Source organism: Leiobunum rupestre, chromosome 4 (genome assembly GCF_980474605.1).
Source record: "Leiobunum rupestre chromosome 4, qqLeiRupe1.1.hap1, whole genome shotgun sequence".
Classification (NCBI taxonomy): Eukaryota; Metazoa; Arthropoda; class Arachnida; order Opiliones; family Sclerosomatidae; genus Leiobunum; species Leiobunum rupestre.
This window is the reverse complement of record NC_143387.1, coordinates 34,950,694-34,972,450: the sequence shown is the minus strand read 5'-3', so window position 1 is coordinate 34,972,450 and position 21,757 is coordinate 34,950,694. Positions and strand designations below refer to the sequence as shown.

Here is a 21,757-nt window from a genome sequence, read left to right as displayed (position 1 = left end):
GTCATATTTCGGAAACAATGGGGCAACATTAATTTTAATCTGCTAAAATGTTCACTAGCTATGACCCTTTAAATTTTCAGAACTCTATACGAAATTTATTAAAGTCAATTCCTTAATATTTTGAAGGAATTGTAGTTAATTTTATCTGTTTATCAATTTTTACGGATTTTAATCACACACTTTCGGATATCGGTATTAAGTTAGATAGTTTGAAAAATCTCAAAACGAGCAAATATTTTTTTTTATTTACATCCGAAAAAATTCATCGGAAAATACGGAGAACATTCTTTACCACAAAAATAATTTTCAAATAACGTCGTTATATTTTATTTATGGATAAAAGTCAACATAAATAATATTACATACAACAAGTTGGCAAGCTTGTCAAAATATACCTCTCCTCGGAAGAATTTGCCTCAAAATAAATAAAACCAACGTAGCCACATTAATGTATCACACATTTAAAGCCGATAAGAAAACACGTAAAATAAATTACGAAGTTACGATTTAAGTAAGCAAAACAAAACAAGAAGCAAAAACCTTACCATTAACAAAGCACAGAAAGCCACTTGACTAAACGACAGCTCGTATATCAATAAACGTTAAACCAACGCCACCACATTAATACAGTTATATCTAAGTCGATAATAAAACCGGTAAATAAATTACAAAACACAAAGTAAGTGGACCACCCACGGGGTCTACCCTTTAACCATCGTATCTCTGCTGACTGCGCTAAAACAATATTTGACCTTTAAAATTTCATACGTAAAAAATGTAGACTTTAAAAAGTATTAATATACTCTTCCGCTAACATGTATCGGTGGTTCTGTGGTAGAACGTCTGCCTGTCACACAGGAGGACTTCGAATCCCGTTCGATGCAATCGCAATTTGATACTAAGACGAATACCGTGAGCAATTGGTGGAAACCCTGCCATTTGGACGTTGACACGATTACCGTAACCCAAAAGTCAATTAAAAGAAGTTGGAGAGAAAACACCCATACGTACAAACAAACTAATCATCGACAACCGCCATAACACAAACTCAACATTCCCACACTACACATAAACATTACAATAACAAACTTTCCAATAAAACTGAGTTGAAGCCGTCACGAAAGTGGTTTTGCCACACTTTAAACTGCAAACACGCTTTTTCGACTTTGCCCCGGTAACGCGTTCGCAGCACACACACAGACAGACGCACTCACACACACACAGACAGACACGGTGATTTTAAAACCCCTCCTAGTGTCTTTGTCCCCTCGGAGAGGTAAAAAGTTGGCAAGCCAAAATATATATATCTCGGAAGAGTTCGTCCATGGAGAAATAACGGGAAGGCCGACTCAACCTTTCGGCTATGTAAGTTTATTTTAAAAGGAGATGCTAGCGTCACCTGGCTGACGTTTAACGTAACCCTTAGCGCTCGGTCCGCCCCAAAAGTCAATAACTAATAGCTTTAGCAAATTGATAAAAATACGTATACCGTGAACATTTGGTGGAAACCCTGCTATTTGGATGATAAGACGTTTAACGTAACCCTTAACGCTCGGTCCGTCCCAAAAGTCAATAACTAGTAGCTTTCGCATATTGATAAAAAGACGTATACCGTGAACATTTGGTGGAAACCCTGCTATTTGGATGATAAGACGTTTAACGTAACCCTTAACGCTCGGTCCGTCCCAAAAGTCAATAACTAGTAGTTTTCGCATATTGATAAAAAGACGTATACCGTGAACATTTGGTGGAAACCCTGCTATTTGGATGATAAGACGTTTAACGTAACCCTTAACGCTCGGTCCGTCCCAAAAGTCAATAACTAGTAGCTTTCGCATATTGATAAAAAGACGTATACCGTGAACATTTGGTGGAAACCCTGCTATTTGGATGATAAGACGTTTAACGTAACCCTTAACGCTCGGTCCTTCCCAAAAGTCAATAACTAGTAGCTTTCGCATATTGATAAAAAGACGTATACCGTGAACATTTGGTGGAAACCCTGCTATTTGGATGATAAGACGTTTAACGTAACCCTTAACGCTCGGTCCGTCCCAAAAGTCAATAACTAGTAGCTTTCGCATATTGATAAAAATACGTATACCGTGAACATTTGGTGGAAACCCTGCCATTTGGATGCTAAGACGTTTATCGTATCAGTTGCGATATCTGATATGAGGGGAAAGAACAGATCAGATCGATATCTGATTATCTGATTTAAGAAAATAAAATATTAAAACAAGGTAGAAATATTAGGATGAAGTGCTAAAAAATAACTTCATCAAAATTATAAAATTATTATTTCAATTTGGTTTCCATGGGAATTAATGCTCAAAGTATAAGCCAGATAACTGTTCAGATTACAGTTAACTGGGAAATTTAACCTGAATGACCAGATCAGTTGACCGTTGGAAGCACTAGTTTATCGTAACCCTTAGCGCTCGGTCCGTCCCAAAAGTAAACAACTAGTAGCAGACGGATAGTAAAATAGAATAACCGCAACATACGCCATAACAAACAACACGCATTAACACATCAACGTAAGCCACAATACGCTCAAACAATACATACAAACACTCCAACATACTTCACCACTCAATACAAACTCACAAATCGCACGTACGTACTTACTATATACCCAATGCAAGAAAGAAAGGTTTTCGGAAAATACCTTTTCCATAATTTCAAAAACTGCGAACGCGGTGATTACACTTCACCCCGATACTGCGAACACGGTTTTTACACTTCGCCCCGATACTGCGAACACGGTTTTTACACTTCACTCCGATACTGGGAACACGGTTTTTACACTTCACCCCGATACTGGGAACACGGTTTTTACACTTCACTCCGATACTGGGAACATGGTTTTTACACTTCACTCCGATACTGCGAACATGGTTTTTACACTTCACCCAGATACTGCGAACATGGTTTTTACACTTCGCCCCGATACTGCGAACACGGTTTTTGCACTTCACTCCGATACTGCGAACATGGTTTTTACACTTCGCCCCGATACTGCGAACACGGTTTTTGCACTTCACTCCGATACTGGGAACACGGTTTTTGCACTTCACTCCGATACTGGGAACACGGTTTTTACACTTCGCCCCGATACTGCGAACACGGTTTTTGCACTTCGCCCCGATACTGGGAACGCGTTTCCGCAGCCACTTAGACACACACATACAGACACGGTGATTGTAAAACCCCTCCTAAGGAACATACTAGTTCCCTCGGAGAGATAATAAGGCTGGGACTGCGGCTCTGGATGTGATATTCATGATATAATTTCACACGCCCCAAGTAAAATTCCAAAACCAAATCACAGGCTAATAATGCACCCCCTGAAATAAAGTTATATTTAATGTTCTGGGTTGACTTTTCAACGGTAAAAAAATAATTTTTCAGTTGAGTGTTTCTACCTTAGAGTTGTTTTCCTTAACGCTTTCACTTTCTGAGGTTATTTTTTACATTCCGAGACGGAATCTCAATATAAACTAGAATTTGATTGTGGGCAGTTTCTTTATCATAAAAATTATGATATGTTCATTGTGTCTTTCGATGTATTAAAATTGGTTTGAAGTTTTTCCTCTGCATTTCTTTAAATATGCCTATACGCCTAACTTTGAAACACACGAGTTATTTCTCGCTCCAGAATTTTCAATTTAGCACTACGTTTTGGAAGAAAGATTACCTAATAGGTGGGGTGGTAAGCACTTTCGCCTCGCAGCAAGAGGAGCCGGGTTCGATCCCAGCTTGTGGTACTGGGTGAAAACTCGGAACAACTCCTTCCGCGTTAAGTTTGCAAGTTCTCTCCCCACTGGCTTAAGGGGTTTTCCCCCGAGATATTCGGTTTCCCCTTCCATAAAAACTTGTTAAGGTTAACGGTAATATTTAGTGTAGGGAGCTGTTGGTATGCAGGGCTTGCCACCACCCTCCTACGCATTGTAACCCGGCCACCTGAATTTAAGGCTTTAAAAGTCGCTTAAGCCTAAGGTTGTGCCTTGGGTATTAGCCTAGCCTAGCTGAAAATAAAAATCGAAATTTATTGGATGATAATTTTACGAAAAAAGGAATTGCCTCATTTTTTGGTAAATATCATATAAACCACGATCCAAGCGAGCCCAGTCCCAGATATTATTAATTTATTTTTATAATGGTTAACCAATCCCCGAGCCCTTATTTCAATCAAACTATAGGCTCTTCAAAAATTCCAATTCAACGCCTACTTTGAAGTCTGTGCTACGCGAGTAACGCGACAGGATATAGAAATGATTTTCTCAACACTGTCAAAGCTGACAGCAGGGCCCCCAGAGGTCCTATAATTCCTTTAAAATCCTATATTTTCTAAAACGTCCTATAGCATCCTATATTTTTAAAAAGTACTATAAAATCATATAATTTCGATATTTTCCCAATTTTTTTTCAAATTCCGCCACTCAGTGAATTTGCAAGATAGATTAAAGGATATATTCCTATACAAAGTCATTCTAGTCAATACTTTTGTTATTGTTAACATGGTTAGCTACTAGTATTTTTTGTTTTAAAATGGTTAAAAAGTTTCTAATTTTAAGTGAAAATCAAAGATTTATTTCACTAAATATAGATTTGGTTTTTAAATACATAAAGCGAGGGCATAAAGTTAGTAAATGAAATGGCATATGACCTTGAACCATTGTCTTCAAGGTCATACTAAAATTATCTCGAGAACCATTAGGTTTAGATCAAAAATTCCAATTAGAAATTATAATTTTAAGTTATTAATACATAAAATGTGACGAAGAACAACTTTCTAATTGGAATTTTTGCTCTAAACGTAATGGTTCTCAAGATAATTTTAGTATGACCTTGAAGACAATGGTTCAAGGTCATACAATTTTCCAAATATTAAAATATCCTACCATGATGCGATTGTCTAGCAAATTTCGATAATGTAGTACGACTTGTTTTGGAGTTATTAGCGCTGTCTAGCAATTTTCCCTTTTACGACCTTTGTGATTTTGGTAAAATTTTTCTCGACTTACTATTGGTCGAATCCGATCATGTTCACACTATGTAGGCATAAAACGTGACGGGGAACACTTTTCTAATTGAAACCAACTTTCTAACACTTACGGTTCTCGAGATAGTTTTTGGATGACCTTGAAGACATGGTTCAAGGTCATCGAGGTTATCATTCTTCTTTGGCCCCCTGCACGAGCTACGTAACTTAAAAATTTTAAATTCCTAGAGAAAACGGTTTCTGAGGTATTCGCCCTGGATCGTTTTTAGTGGACACCCTGTATAAACAGTCTTTGCAGAAATATTAGTTCTTGGCGATTTCCTTGAAGATGTTTTATTGAAGCGCATATAGGCTTCGTGTGTAGTTTAAATTTTTATCATAAGTATCGCCGCCTACCGACTGAGTTTTAAATTGAATGTATGAAAGCTCGTTCATAATTATCTCTGCCCAACAGCTGAAAGTTCAAACGAAAACTATTTCTTCACATATTTAGTTGAAGGATATTAAGGCAGATGGCGCTATATTTCCTAATCTCGAAGCCTATTAATAAAATTGTTTATACCATGAGTTTTTCCCCAGTATAATTTTTGAAACTAGATAATTTCTGAAAACGTGCTAGCCCAGAGTGTAACTTAAGTTGTCGGAATAGTGTGTGATTTGGCGGAATTAGTGATGTACAGTTTATTTTGTTACGCTGTATAGTTTAAGCTTTTTTACAGTTTGTCAATTTTTAATCAGCAAATCGAATGAATTTGCAAAGTAGGTTTCTTCGTTGTGTAGGCGGATATGAAGTTTTGTGAACCGGTGATTGACCTTTTGGGGGAATAATTGAGCATTTATGTTTGACATATAGTTAGGTAAAATGTCAGATAGCGATAGTGAACCACTGCCAAGTCCAGGTAGCCCTATTTATAGCGAACCCCAGCTCAGTTTGAAAGAAGATGAAGTATCAACGCCTATGGAAGATTTAATCGAGATAAAATCGGATATGGTTCAGGTGCAAATAGTAGAAACTAGCCCCTCGGAAGACTTACACGAAGCAGGCCATAGTCAATATATTTATGATCCAAATGCTTATCGGAACTACAATGATCTTCCTTGGTTTGAAAAAGGTATTCTCCAATATTTCCATTTTCCAGCAGAAGAAATGTTACAAAGGCAGCAGGATCGCATGAAGAAAATTATTGGTCAATGTAAATATTGCGTTGGTGTTAAGAATATTTCCGGATCATTGAATGTGACTTCAAATTTCATTAAACATGTTAGGGTATGTGTTGTGGTATTTATGGTATATACCTTTTCAAAATTTAATTGAAAGTATCCTTTCAGACCTTACATCCCGAAATATATGGCCATTTTGAAGAAGAGAGAGCTACGAGGTTTAAGAAAACTGTCAAGAAACGCAGTATACCCATGCCACATGTTCGCAAACAAGAAAATCCCACTAGGTATTTGGAAGGAAATGCTTCATTTAGTGAGTTTGGTCTTAACAACAATAAGGTTCAGGTGGTGGATGAAGAATTTGAAAGTAATCAAGAATTTATTGAAGTCACGAGCCAAGAACAATACAGCAATCATTTATTGAAATTCTTAGTCCATGGCCTTCAATCGCTTAACATTGTTGATCATCCGGCTTTTGTCAACTTTACTCATTGCCTTCGACCAGATTTAGAACCAATCGATCAAGCTTCTGTAAGAAAGAGTTTGGTTATTGCCAAAAAGAATATGCTTTCCAGTATTATTAATCGACTAGAAAAGACTCAGTACGTCTGTACAACTTTAGATTTATGGTGTTTTTCCGGAAAATCTTACCTTGGCATGACAGCTCATTGGATTAATGAAGAAACTATGCTACGCGAATCAGTGCTGTTTTGTTGCGAACGTTTTACTGGTCAACATACTTTGGAACGGGTTGTGGAGTTGATTAGAGAGACTCACGCAGTTTACGGTGTTGAAGGGAAAGTTGTCAAAATTTTCACGGATAATTTATACAATGAGCTTAAAAAAGCCTCTTCCCTTAAGAGTGAATTAGGAGAAAGTTCATCCCAAGGAGAACTTGAAGGTACTAGCGTAACTTATCAGAATGCGGAGGAGCTGCTTTCAGTTTGTCAAGACCAGTTTATTCTGCCTGAAAATCAACGAACGGCTGTTCAAATTATGAAAACAATTGCGTGCAAAGATGCCGCTGATGCAGCTAATTGGAGCCCTTCTTATAAATTGTTATATAAAGAGTCTATGGAGAAATGCAAGAAAATTTGGGACTGCGCCCGCGCCAGTGGAAATACAACCGATTTGCCAGGCTACAACGTTGATAAAATCTTAAATAATTCCTGGGATTTTGATTTTGATTTCATTCGTTGTTTGGTCCAGGTTATATAATTTAAACATAAATTATTATTATTTACAAAGTCACCACCACTTAATATGTTAGTGCTATTCAGATATTTTTTGCGTCACTAAGAATATGAACCTATAACTCCCTCAGCCTACTTATGGGTAATTATGGACCAATATGTTAGTTTTCACTGAGAGCTCCAGATTGTAATTTTTTATATTTACATTTATTTTATTATCATCAGAAGTAAATGAACCCATAGCCATAGCCAAGGCCCTTTACCACATGAATAGTTTTGACCTGCTCAACCCTCCAGAGATGTTTACAGCCAATTATAAGATAAAAGTTTGGCTGGGACCGAATGCAAAACATTGGTAGTTTGTTACTCCAATTTATTCTAAACTCTTTTGGTAGGTGGAAAGTTATTCTAATCCCCTCTAATTGACAACGGTAATGAAGTTAAATTTAAATAGACTAAGAGGATTCATATCTATTTCAAAAATTCACTGTTAAATCTACTCTAAAAACTATTATTTAATTGATAATGACACTGAATTATTTAATTTATATCAAATGGTGTATTGAAGTAACTAAGAACTATGAAAATGTTAAATCTGCCGCCATCAAGTTCATGAAGTTTATTTCTAAAACTAAGGCAATTGATTGGAGCCCTCTAGTGCCTGTATTCGAATATGGAAAATAGAGTATATTATAATATTATTTATATTTATAAAAATAACAATATAATACAAATTATAAAAAATTATCTTCAATCAGAGCGGAGGGGGGATCGCGCTTGTCATTTTCGAGATGGCGTTACAGACAGATTTTTTGGATCCATCCAATAATATTCTGGATTTTTCCAGCATTATTTCCGGAGCCCGCGCGGGAAACTATTGAAATTCAAACGGCGGAGTGGCATTTTAACTTCTTCCAGAATGATTAGAGTAGGTTAGCTAGGTTAACAAAACGAAGGTTGATAGAAATTTAATCAATAGTTGATTTTATAAAATGTCTTTACGCTTCTCCAACTTGTTGAAATGTTGCCCTGGAATGGTTCAGCCAATGACTAAGAATTAGTTCATAAGCTCTTTAGAGGGAGAGAAAACGGATCCACAGCTGAAGCAGGGAGGCAACATTTCAACAAGATGGCCAAGGTTATTTTAAAAAAAGAACTATTCACCACTTCGTAATTATTAATTATATTTATCTGTGGTGGAGACATTGTATATAGAAAAGACGTGACAAGTCACAAATTTCTGCCTCAACGTGCTCACTCATTCAACTTTTTTATAGAGGGAATCTAATTTAAGTATAATATGCCAAAAATTTGGAGTATCTCAGTTACTGCAACGCCACATAAGTTTCCTCAAGGAATACATATCTGTATTACACCCATTATACCAAGGAATTGAAGTTCTTACTAAAGAGAAAAACGCCGCCATTGGATATCTTTTACCGACTTTGGCAGTCGTCAACAAGAAAATATCATCTCTTAAAGTAATTTATTATAGTCTACGGAGATTTTTCCAGCAAGAACTCCTAAGTTATTAGTAGGCTGCTAGGGGGTGTGGCCTATTTTCGTTGTCATAAAATGAAATTAAGACGCACGTGATTATTTATTAAACAGGATCGTGTGGTATTTTGCCTCTGTGACGTAGAATAATGTATTGGCGGCTATTTTAAAGTGCGGCTTAACTACGACGTATGCCTATGAAACTACTAACCAACACATAATTTAAAATACTTTGAAAACAATTGTATATGTCCCAGGGATATATTTACTGAAATTTTGTTCCTCCTTGTTACGCCCTTTCTAATCAGTTGTGATTCTTTTACGCAGTGTCAACATCACACTAATCTAATCTTACTTGTACTTTTGCAAGCCCTGATTTTTTTCTTCTAGCAGCTACAATGTTAGGTTGTATTTTTAGGATGGGGAAATGCAAAAGTGCCTTCTGCAAATTAATTGTGTGCTTGCTCGTAGCGTCGTAAGCATACGTCATAACTAAGACCCGTCTTGAAACGGCTGTCATGACATTAATTTCACGTCACAGATCACGAGGCAAAACGACGCACGATTCTGTGAAATAATACGTGACCACCATGGGCGTCTTAATGGCCGACCTATACGCGTTACCATGGCAACGAACACAAGCCACACCCACCAGCAAGCTACGAATAGAAAAAGTTCTGCTAGAAGGTGGCGGCTGATACTATAAAGAAATCTATGGAACCTAGGAGCAACAAACACAACACCCCACGCAAGGAGAACGCAACCCGTCAAAAGTCGTGGATTTTCTTGTGTACATTTTTCATTGGCTAGACGCTTTAGCCCCTGCTGCCGTCGCAAGGGGAAAATTCGGAAATTGTCTTCCCCCCCGCCCGTAAAACGTTCAGCTCGTGACGCTCGTCCAATGAAATTCGTACACAACCCTTCGTTAGCGTGTTTAAAGGCTAGCTGCGTTCTCCTTGTGTTTGTTGCTCCTAGATGGAACTATGAGCAGTTTTTCAAACTTCAGAGCACGTATAAAATGTAATAATCATCAGCTAGGCTAATACCCAAGACACCACACTAGGTCCCAGTCATCTAGCGACTTTTAATTCCTTTATCCCGGGTTAAATTGCGTAGGAGTGTGGTAGCAAGCCCTTCGTGCCATGCAAGCCAACAGCTCTCACACTCACTATTACGGTTAAAGGAACTTTCCATTTAAAATACGTCATTCGGTCGCCGTTCGTTGCATTAACAAAGTTACACTCTGGTGACGTTTTTTGAATCGACTTCCGACCCCTCACACCTCCCTTAAAAGTCCCTTTAACCTCTACAAGTTTTTTGTAAAGGGATATTGCCAATGGGAAAGGTTGAAAATGATTGAGAATCGAAAAAGACATTTTCGTTACTAGTAGCGTGACCGAGCTTGAGGTCCTCTAACCAGACGACACTTGGTTTTCTTCTGGAAAACACGTAATCAATACTAACAATAGCATAATTACTTGGTGTCAAGACTACCAATAGGATAATTACTTGGTGTCAAGACTACCAATAGGATAATTACTTGGTGTCAAGACTACCAATAGAATAATTACTTGGTGTCAAGACTACCAATAGAATAATTACTTGTCGTCAAGACTACCGATAGAATAATTACTTGTCGTCAAGACTACCGATAGAATATAGGTACTTGTTGTCAAGACTACCAATATAATATAGGTACTTGTTGTCAAGACTAACTATAGAATAGTTATTTGTTGTCAAGTCTAACAAAAGAATAATTACTTATTGTCAAGACTGCCAATGGTGTTATCAGGAGCCGTGCGCTTCGAACACTACCAGCTCGGTCACGACACTAGCCTAGCGGCGAAATTTTCTTCTTAGCTCTCCATTGTGCGTTTTACAATTATAGATAACTTAATTTATAATCGGACTTTATTTGTTGTCTCTATTGTAGGTGAAAAATTGTGCCACACTGCAGTATACTTTAGTGGAGGCTCTGAACAAGAGGTTTGCTGAATTTTCCGAATCGAAGGATTACCTTCTGGCCTCAATAACAACTCCCAAATTTAAAGTTTGGTGGAACTACACCGAACAGCAACAAGAAGATTTAATTGAGTTGTTAAAAAGTTCGGTCGCTGAGTCGCTAGAGGGCAATCTGGGTAATTCAGACGAGGATGACGATTTCTTCCACAATAAATCTTTGTGGGGAGGACATTCTGATCCTTCGTACAGTTATCTAAATGACCAAAGAACTGATATTGGAATGCTGGATGACTATCCGCAGATAAAAGCGTTATATCTGAGGTATAATTGCGCCTTATCGAACAGTGTCCCGGTTGTGAGGATTTTTAGTAAATCGATATTAGAACAAATGGCGAAGTGTGAATCTCTGACTGACGATCTCTTTGAATCTTTACTGTTGTTAAAACTTAATAAATTTGAACTTTAATTTTGATTTTTAAAAATCTATGTAAGAAAGACGTAACCGTTTGTCATGTCTACGTATTAATATTATCACGCGTATAATTGTTGAAGGATTTCAAACTGCCTATTATGCAAAACAAATAATGATGTTATTACATAAATTGCCTATTAGGCAAACAAATAATGGAAAGTCGAGAGCCATTGAAATTATGCACTTAACTCTATTGTTATAAAAGGGAAAGCGTACTCATTTTAGTATGACGTTTTGTGATTGTCAATGATTTATCTTAATAATTCGGTGATTTCCAGTGATTTTTCGTGATTACCTACGATTTGCACACCTGATTTATTAAGTGTTTATCACCTCGAGATAAACTTAATTGTTTGGCGAAAATCGGTGACAAAAATATTTAGCGGTTATTTTCTAATGAATTGTTCAAACTTGTCTTTCTTCACTTATATTATTTGTTTAATCAAATGAGATTAGCATCTAAGTGTTTGCAAATGATTGGTACGGTTCGGTTCTTTAACAAAAATGTACATCACTGTTCGAGTCTTTCGAATGGCAGAAATTTATCCAATGTTCATCATCTTCCCTTGTCGAGCTAGTTCCAAGATATGGTAGAACGAAAAAATAGATTTTTAATATCTGCTTTAAAGTGAACAAGAGCAATCTTCTTGGAACTACCACGGGTTACCTTATCAGGATTGTTTTTCAAAGATATCCATTTGATATTAGCAGTTCTTTGGTTCCGGAGCAGAGATCTTGAGGGAAAATTATTTTGGATACACTGATTTGAACACCGTCTTAAAGACCCTTGTCCACCGAACTACCATATTAAAGTAGATGACGGATGTATTAGTTGTATTAGCTGGCGCACACGAAAAATGGGTACGAAGTGAAGTAATTAAACCCCGCGAAATTATATATGTAGACACTTGGAATGTCTAAAGACCCATTGCCACCGTGCTGCGAATTCACTTGGAGAAACGGACTAGGTCTTAAACTACTATGAATGTAATACCATAAGTAACTTAATAAATATGTTAATTGGGAAAAATTATCACCTAATTCATTTTCAGAGCTATTGCGCAATCTAGGTTTAGTTCTCCAAATATGCCCAAAGCGAAATATACTACCACCAAGGATGTGTTAACACGCTTCTTAGTTCTAGTGAGAGTCCAAGTCGGAGCTTCCCCTTTCCTACGCATTGTAACCCAGCCACCTGAATTAATGGCTTTAAAAGTCGCTCAATGACTTAGGCCTAGCTGATTATTATTATTGAGAATGTCACTGTCGAAAAAGGTTTCGACTGGAAATAAGTGTCATTTTGTTATGTTACTTACGGTAATACGTAACGGATATTGTTAAATTCATTGGCTGGCCACTGGAGATTTTCCTTTGCGCCACTGTCATGCCTTTGGAATTCCCCTTCGCGAAAATTACTGAGAGACTCGCAAATATTAAAATGGAATTACTAACTTAATTCGTGATAACCCTAAGTCTTTCTGGACGCATATAAACAGGTTTCGTACCTTCAGAGTTGGGGTCACCGTGCTCAAAAAATCCGATGGTACTTTTAAAACTTGCGCTTCGGACACTGCGGAGGTTTTTAAACTTTTTTTGGTGCAACCGGCCGTATCCAACCATACCGCTGCAGACCTTTCCCACCCTCGGCGCCAGGCTCATAATCGACCCTGCCCTCAGATTCAGTACGCATGAGAATAAGGTTGCCAAACACGTTTGCTCTGTGGCTAGCCTTATCCGTCGTAATGTTTTGTCCCCACGATTATTTAAAACCATCTGGACTCCTCAGAACTGTTTCACGAAACTTGAATCCAAGTTAGAAAAACTCCCCACTAGTTTAAAATCCCTCAATATCCAACTTACTACTGTGCTTACTACTCAAATTCTTTTACAAAAATCTGGATCTTAACTACATCTCACTTCACGCGGGGTCATTCCCTTAAGCTGGCCAAGCCCCGCGCGAACACTACCACCCGACTCAGCTTCCCATGGCATTATTTTACTGAGTGATTATAACAAATTCTGTGTGACACGAGGATTATATTTTTTTCTTTTATCTTATTCATGTTATATTATCACCGCCACTACTTTTGTTAATATTTGTGTAACGGTTGTATATACCTGTACATTGCATCTACTTGGACGCCTGTGCACAAGCCGTCATCGGCTTTACAGGCCTAGTGTTTTAAGAATAAATAAATAAGCAGTAGCTTAAAATCGAATATACGAATATTTTACCGAATCTGCGAAGATTTTACCAAATACGGCGCGGGCGTAAATGATTCCAAGTAGTCTAGCCACTAGCTATGGCTCCGCCCATACATCCCCTCGGCTTGTCTTATGGAATGTCAAAGGACCACTAGTATATGCGAAAAAGTCGGTGCACACATGGATAACCTTTCTTATTTTATGGTGCACATGACCCAACTCTGGTAGGATTGTCCTCCATCTTGGAAAATGGCTGTCATTTTTGTAACGCCTGTAACTCGTAAACTATCAAACCGAATCCAACAAATGAGAAGTCATTCTCTACGTCTAAATTTCTAAAACTCGTTTTATATAATAAAAAGTCAGAGGTAATTGACAAAATAACTTAATACTGTTTGGATGTTCGTGGGTACAAAAGTCAATTAACACACTTGTTCCGATCACACGCAAATTTATTCCAATATCCAAAGAAATACACAATATAATCAAAAGTGGATATAAAATATCCACTTTTGATATAATATTCTGACCGACTCTCTCGCCCGACCTTTCTCCCTCCGCGATCTTAAACGAACTCCCCTCCCAAAAACACCTTTTTGTCCTCCTGGACTGCGAGAGCCCCCTCCCAAAAACACCTTTTTTGTCCTCGAGAAAGTGTAGCAACATTCCATCCCCCTTTTCAAGCATTGTCCTAAACAATACCACCACGAAAAATGATAATAAATTGCCGTTATCATCGTTTTGCCCTTTTGTATAAACTATGCGAAATTACCCAAATTAACCATTAACTAATTTTAATTCATTAAATATTGAATTAAATATTAAGTGCAAACCCATTTAAACGTTCTACATGGTCAGTGCTATCAGGGATTAAATAGGGTTTTGGGGAAAACATTTAAAAGAGTTTAAACCGCTAAATTTTTCTAAACATTTTGTTCTACATATGACCATAAGGGCGCATTAGGATCTACGCTACCTGGCGGAGAAAAGGAGCAAATCATCCAAATCTTCCTCAGCCCTAACACCTACGAATCAGTTTCCGGTAACATGCTTTGTGGGATTTTTGCATAAGTTTCGGTTTTTCACCACCAGGTGGATTCATGTAGCCAGTTTGGACAGTCATTAGCCTAACGTTAAAATCCCATTCGTTTCATACTTGGGGCCTTGATAGCCTTATGACATGACCAATAGTCGTAATGCAACCTAGCAGCGCTGTCCCACGATTTCAACAAATTATTGAAAATGTGGGGGTGGCGGTGGTTAGCACTTTCGCCTCGCAGCAAGAGCAGGAGCCGGGTTCGATATTAGCTTGTGGCACTGGATGAAAACTCTGAACCAATTCTTCTGCGTTGAGTTTGCAAGTTCTCTCCCCACTGGCTGAACGGGTCTCCCCTTCCATAAAAACTTGTTAAGGGTAATAGCAAAAGTGACATAATTACCAAAAGTGTGACAATCCCTGTACTTTGATATGAGGCCCTAAATGGGTTAGAGTGTGCAATAACTGGTGGCTTTACCGGGGAGTCGGGGTCCGGCTCTTGTAACCCATAAGGGCGGTGGCGCACTGGGAGATGTTAGCTCTGATCAAATGGTCCTATCTCCACCTCCGACTTCGGTCAGGTTTGGGCTGGATACTGAACTTCGGTTCAGGCTAACGGAGAGGGTCTTGGCAAACTGGCCGCCTCGGTGGATTGGGTAGCCTGCTGCGGGGCGGCGGGCCTCCATATGCGGTCACGGCGGTCCTGTTTCCCGGCCTTTTGGAGTCCACCGGGATCTCCGGTGCCAGCTGTGCCGGGTTACTTGGGCTGCTGTATGCTCGTCGTTCCCCTTTAGGAGCTCTCCCCAAAGGGTTTGACTCCTTACCTACGTAGGTAGGGTGTCGGCTGGAGTTGCTATACCATTCACTCTTAAATTGGTCCACCCGTTGCTGCACCTTCTGCTGGGTTGAGTGGCTTGCGTCTAAGGTGCGACCATCAGTAGTAGGGTTCTGCTACCCATGCTGGATTTGTCACCTGTCCGGGCTTGGGGACGCTGGGATAGGGCACTATGATGATAGGCCTCCGGTGGTATGGTCTTTGTTACTAGGTACACCGGGCTATAAATTCTGACACACTGTACTTTGATATGATAAGGGCTTAATGAATGCTCGACTCGAGATCGACCACATAAAAGACTATTTATTGTCGCCTTTCTGGATCTTGTTTAGTCTATGGTATTATATCGTAGGTAGATGGCGATAGCGTCTCCACAGAACGACGAAAAATAAAAAAATACAATAACTTTGATCAGTGCTACTTACTTGTTAGTTCCTCGGTTCATCCCTACGAGGCGTTATTTGTTGTTTTTAACTTCCTTCCCTCCCCGAGGCATACTTTCCCTTCTCCCCTCCCAACTTGTATTTCGCTCGTAACATTCATTAAGAAATAGGTCCGATTGACACACTTTTGGTAATTATGTCACTTTTGGTATTAGTGAGTGTAGGGAGCTGTTAGCTAGCGTGGCATGAAGGGCTTGCCACCCCCTCCTACACATTGTAACCCGGCCACCTGTTTAAAGGCATTAAAAGTACCTAAGGTGGTGCCTTGGGTATTAGCCTATCTGATTATTATTATTATTATTATTAAGGCTCAAATACGAATAATATGACGAAAAAAAAAACACCCCACAAAATTTATGGGTTAAAAAAAGCAAGCACCCATAATTAATTTCGTGGTTTTTGGTAGATGCCTACTTATACTACACAACTTGTCTAGTAGTAATTAAACGTCTACTTAATACAACTACTTTTATAAAAATCGAATTTAGGAATTTTTGAGGAATCAGATTTATGTTTTTATGAAAGCATCAGCGGCTTTGACTTCTTAAGTTGGTTTTCTAGCCACATTAAATTAATTTCTCACTTTGTTGACGGTACTGTTGAATAATAATACATATTATCTGATTAATGATACTGATTATCTAGCCAATAATACACAGACTCTCTCCTAAATTATAAATTATCTGACCATTAACTATTTATACGGGTTCTTTAGCCATTATTGAGGTTATTCTAAACGGTAAGAGTGTTTTCAGAACATTAATTCGAGTTATTTGGTTAGTTAATGAAACTGATTATGTCAAAAGTGGATCTATCGCCAAGCTCTTATTAACTATTTCAATATTTACAAAGCCGTAATTAGTACATCTGAATTGGGTAAAATACATTTTCAAGTACTAATAAATCCTGTTATTGATACGAAAGCCCGCTAAAGTGACCAGAATACATTAAAGTGGTCAATACTGTTATACAGGGTGTCCACAAAAAATATTCAAGGCTAATAATTGAGAAGCTATTTTTGATAGGAATTTGATATTTTCGTATCGCATAGCATGCCCAGGGTTTCATTATATTATAAAAAGAAATTCAATGACATTGAACCATTTTGAGCTTAAAGGTTCGGTTCCAATTAGAAAGGTGTGCGCCATCACATTTTCTGTCCGAGTGGCTCTGAACCGATGTAGTTATCAACTTTTGTGACGTCAGATTGCGCAAAAATTCATAAATTCAAATAAGTATTTTGATAAAAGTAGTTATTGAAGTAGAGAGGAATTTATCAACGTTACTGAGCTAATGAAATATTTATTTACCAATTATTATTTTTGTTTTTTTTCCTTCAAATTGCGCGCCTGGTGTGAAGGCCCCCGCTGTATACACCAAAAACTTGTAAACCTTTATTTCGACCCCCTCAATTAAATTGTTAACTATTTGGTTGAAAGTGGACTATATTTGAATAAATATTAAATTTTTATTTATAATGGAAATTTATTACCATTTTTCGTGTTAGTATCAAGTTATTTCATCATACCTTTGTATAATAACTCCGGTTTTAGAAATTCATAAGATAAGTATGACATCACAGTTGAGATAATGACATGTTATTATCCGCTTATGACGGCCCGTAGTTGTTGGATTCGGCATAGTTGTTACAAAAATTGCGGTCATATAGCGGAAATCCTACCCGAATTAGGCCACATGTACCGACTTTTCTCTATACTCTATTGGTCTTTTTGACATCCCAAAGAAAACGGGGGGTACATCGAACTAAGGACTAATTTGATATGTATGTTTTGTCTAATTACCTATTGATTCCCATGTAAAATTTTGCGGTAGGGTTCCACTTAATATTTAATTAACTTTTAAATGAATTAAAGTGGCGAATGATATGTTTGCCCGTCATTCCAGAGACGTTGAATTTCCTGTTTAAGCTCATAAAGGCGTTCGATCGTTCGAGAAAGTATAAAGTCATAGTTGGGGTCAAGTAGCGATTATGTTTTCAAAAAATTGCTTGTTCCGAACAGACCCAAAGGCGAAGAGAAGGGCACGAGCCTTTGGTTGATCTGGAGCGAAGCGACCTGGGTGAACACAGTGAAAGGAGCATCTTGAAGTAAGCGATTGGCAAATGACAGTGATCTTGCAAAGTCGTAATCATTAACTTTTAGTATTACCGCATTGCGTTTCAGATGTCATTAGGTGGGGTGGCGGAGTGGTTAGCACTTTCGCCTCGCAGCAAGAGGAGCCGGGTTGGATCCCAGCTTGTGGCACTGGGTGAAAACTCGGAACAACTCCTTCCGCGTTGAGTTTGCAAGTTCTCTCCCCACTGGTTTAAGGGGTTTTCCCTCGAGTTCTTCGGTTTCCCCTTCCATAAAAACTTGTCTAGGTTAACGGTAATAGTTAATGTAGGGAGCTGTTGGCTCGATCTCGTGGCATGCAGGGCTTGCCACCACCCTCCTACGCATTGTAACCCGGCCACCTGAATTAAGGGCTTCAAAAGTCGCATGATGACTTAGGCCTAAGGTGGTGCCTTGGGTATTAGCCTAGCTGATTATTGATTATTTAAAAAAAAAAATATTTGGGAAAATCCTAGGTGTTAATTTTCGAGAAAAATTAAATTTAACCGCAAATCGGAAAAATATAAAATTGAAACATCTATTACTTTTTAAGGGTTTTTATTCTAGACTAGACTAGAGGTTTAGTTTTACTTTAGGATTCGAAAAAATGAGGCGAAAATGCCGCGAAATTTAAATTTGCGAACAATATTAGGCTAATTATGGAATTAAATCCTATTTGTACTTTTCATTGCGAAAAATACGGAAAAAATGCCTGATCGGTCATTTTCCAAGCGGGAAATATTCTGACTTACAACTCTAGAAAAATCCCGATTTGATTGCGTATCGCAAATAGGATTAGGATTATCATTGGGACTGGCAAGCAATTGAGATGAGATCGCAGAATAATCTAGAAAAAAATTACCGGTACTACTTTTGGTTCTTTACTGATGCCTATTACGAAATTTTATCAATTGGTTTACGTACTTCAAAAAAGGTAATAAATATTAAAAACAAATATTTTTTCCGTTTTTGCATATTTTTCGCTCAATAAGTAGGTTAAGTGTCGATTTCTCACTTAAGAGCGACATTAAATATTAAAGAAATAAAGACATTTAATTTATTTACCACAATTTTATTGAATTTGGGCCCCTATAGAAAAAAAAATGACAAATTGGAAACAAATTAGTTCGGTTCGCGTACGGAACCCGATTGTATTACTACGCCCTATAAATATTCAGATATGAATTATTTTTAAAATTCGAGAAACGTAAAATAAACATTTAAAATTAAACTTTCAGAAATAATTAAAAATTAAGCTCTTTTTGAGACATTATTCGAGAAACGTAGAACAATATCGAGACAACACGATTTCATTATATGTAAAATAAATAATAGTAATAATACATCTTATAGCCCTTATATAAAAACCTGTTTCTCTTAAGTAGTTTTGTTTTCTTTCAATTACAAATCGTGAGTGCAGCTTTCGAAAGAGTAAAAATTTGTAGATTCGGTTAAATTACACTATAAAAAATGTGGCACCTGGGACAGGGAAGTTTGGGTCGGCATTCTTCAATTTCATCGCGATTTTGTGGCAGCGTTCAAATTCTTCAATATTTCACCACAAGGCTTAGTCCTTCGGTCATTGATATACATTTTTTTTTCAATATTTTTAAAAGACGAGATTCGAAAGGAATGCTTTTACAGTGACTTAAGTATAACGAAAACGTCGAAATTTGTACGAGTAACGGAAGGAACCGAGAAGTATAGGAAATAACGACACCGCGGACGTTATAAATACCACGACGTTTCGATCCAACTTCATTCGAAATGACTAGCTCTAGAGGATGGTCCATTCGAGAAAGGTCATCAAACGCCTTAATTCAGCTAAAATACTCTACCGTTCGTTGATATTTATAAAATCTGCGGTTGAGGTAGTACTACCGAAAAATAAACACCGGAGAAATAAAAAATAGATGAAACATTTTCTCAAGTACAAAGCACCAGTAAAAAATGATTTTACACTCTTTTTGTCTAATTTTACGCGACACGCGAAACAAATGATAAACTTCTAATAATAAAACTTCTATATAAACCCCCGCATTTATAAATTTACTTTATACAACTCTGGGGAGAGTAAGTCAAATGTTTGTTGACAATTATAGTTGTTAATATTATTTAACCGTCGTTTTATATTTCAGAGTTGGCGATTTAATTGTTGTGACAAATGGGGAAAAATCGTCACCCGAAAACGATTATATTCTTCTTCTTCTTCAATGTTCGGAGAAACTGTCAAAATTCGCGGCGTCCGCGTTTGAAATATTTCCAACGTTTCAATCGTCGAAAATCGAATTTTGTGAAAGGCGTCCCCGCGAATCGTAACTTTGTAACTGGTAGGTGGAAAGTTTCTAAAAGAAATAAACGCGACAGTTTTGAGCCGAAAATTTAAAACAAAAACGTTCTTCGTAAAACAGACGCGTCTCGATAAACTGGAAATAGAAGTTTTACAGAGATTCGTTAGTTTTCATAACAAAAATTACAGGGTTGCCACAAAATTTTCAGATTCCAATTTCCTGACTATTCGCGGTTTTCGATGACCATTTTACGAGATTTTCCCTGACTTTTTAAGGCTAAAAGGTTTATTTTATATTTTTATTTTATCAGAAATTAATAAATTTAAATTGCAATGTTGAAAAAATTAGCCAATCTTTCAAGGAAATAAATGATAATCATAGAATTTGTCAAAGATCTAAAGTAAATTTATCTTTAAAAGGTGTCAAGAGGTAATTGAATTCCCTGACTTGTTTACAAATTCTTAAAATTACCCGACTTATTAGGCTCCTTTTTAAATTCCCCGACTTTTCCCTGACGTGTGGCAGCCCTGAATTAAATGTGATTTTAAGGTTCGACAGCCACGAGAATATGGAAGGTCTCGATACAATCGTTAGTTCATAAAGGATTAAAATTAACTTAATTCCTACAGTAGGACCCAGAATGTTATCCCGACACGAAAGGGGGAAGGAAAACGTCACTAGAGTGCGCTTCAATCGCCAAGGAATACGTAAGCTTTAAGGAACCAATGAAATACCAGGCTTATTTGATTTAAGGGGCAGGAGCTTCCACGAAAACGAACTTTAAGGTTGCAAAGCCGAAACTGAAAGGAATTGACGCGAGGCACCAACAGGAGTGGAGCGGGGGTTTGGGGCCGACGCAAATCCCTAACATTCTACATGGGACCTTATTAAACGAAGTCAAGATGACTTCAAAATTATTAGTTAAAAGCCGCGTTTACTTCCCAGATATTTGGGTGTAACTATAATGCAGCATCTTCTATTTTAAGTTAGCAAACGATTGAAGCACCATCCAAATTCCAGGGCAGTGAACCTTAAAACGAATGCGTGTCAACGGTACGTACTCAAGGAGGGAAGAATCGTCTTCGATATTCGAAATGAAGGAAAAACCCTAAAAATGGCTAATATCACAGTAACATCCGCGGTTGAAAGAAACTGAAATTAAAAGGTTAAATCAAGTTTCCTTCAAATGTGGTTTAAGACGGTCAGCGTCTTAATTTGGCAGCGGCTTTGATCACAGACAGAGGGTAGTTGTGGGTTTCTGGACTTAGTTTGCAAGTAGGCACGTTGAAAATGGATGCTTCTAAAGAGGGAAAATAAATACGCGTTATCGTATACGTAAACAATGGTTTCAACAGTGGCTTACGATCTGGCAGGTCGTAAATTTTGGGTGGAAGGTCTGCGAAAAACTGGTGGTGAATCGCATTTTGGGCGGATAAGCGCCTGTTGGGCTGAACCTGACCAAGAAATTACGTCGACATTAAAGAAATATATTGGCTAAAAGAAGAGGTATGTAGGGAATAGAGCGCTTGACTAAAATAGCATT

At 37.7% G+C, this 21,757-nt stretch overlaps 2 protein-coding genes across 4 annotated transcripts in view; one reads left to right on the top strand and one right to left on the bottom strand.

The window, feature by feature from the left end:
* Positions 1–5,593: 5,593 nt before the first annotated feature.
* Positions 5,594–11,459, top strand: LOC149947530 (uncharacterized). Of its 2 annotated transcripts, XM_090172769.1 has the most exons (5): positions 5,595–5,767; positions 6,148–6,275; positions 6,338–7,378; positions 8,640–8,843; positions 10,793–11,459. In XM_090172769.1, the coding sequence occupies exons 1-5, from the start codon at positions 5,755–5,757 to the stop codon at positions 11,285–11,287; spliced, it is 1,881 nt and encodes a 626-aa protein (XP_090028895.1). In that variant the 5' UTR covers positions 5,595–5,754; the 3' UTR covers positions 11,288–11,459. The 2 variants fall into 2 exon arrangements, with proteins under 2 accessions (XP_090028894.1, XP_090028895.1); XM_090172768.1 differs by having other exon boundaries at positions 5,594–6,275.
* A 7,515-nt stretch (positions 11,460–18,974) lies between these two features.
* The window catches only part of Eip63E (cyclin dependent kinase Eip63E), a 117,421-nt gene continuing 114,638 nt past the window's right edge, over positions 18,975–21,757 (bottom strand). For both annotated transcript variants that reach the window (XM_090171364.1, XM_090171365.1), the window contains 3 exons: positions 21,578–21,668; positions 21,276–21,514; positions 18,975–20,349 (listed from right to left, as the gene is read on the bottom strand). In XM_090171364.1, coding sequence (XP_090027490.1) covers positions 21,417–21,514; positions 21,578–21,668 — 189 coding nt within the window. In that variant the 3' untranslated portion in view covers positions 18,975–20,349; positions 21,276–21,416. The remainder of the gene's footprint in view (positions 20,350–21,275; positions 21,515–21,577; positions 21,669–21,757) is intronic.

Coding starts and splice junctions, on each gene's coding strand:
- LOC149947530 (XM_090172768.1), top strand. CDS start 5,871: ATGTCAGATAGCGATAGTGAACCACTGCCAAGTCCAGGTAGCCCTATT. Junction 7,379..8,639: donor TCATTCGTTGTTTGGTCCAG/GTTATATAATTT, acceptor ACTTTTTTATAG/AGGGAATCTAATTTAAGTAT. Junction 8,844..10,792: donor AGAAAATATCATCTCTTAAA/GTAATTTATTAT, acceptor TCTCTATTGTAG/GTGAAAAATTGTGCCACACT.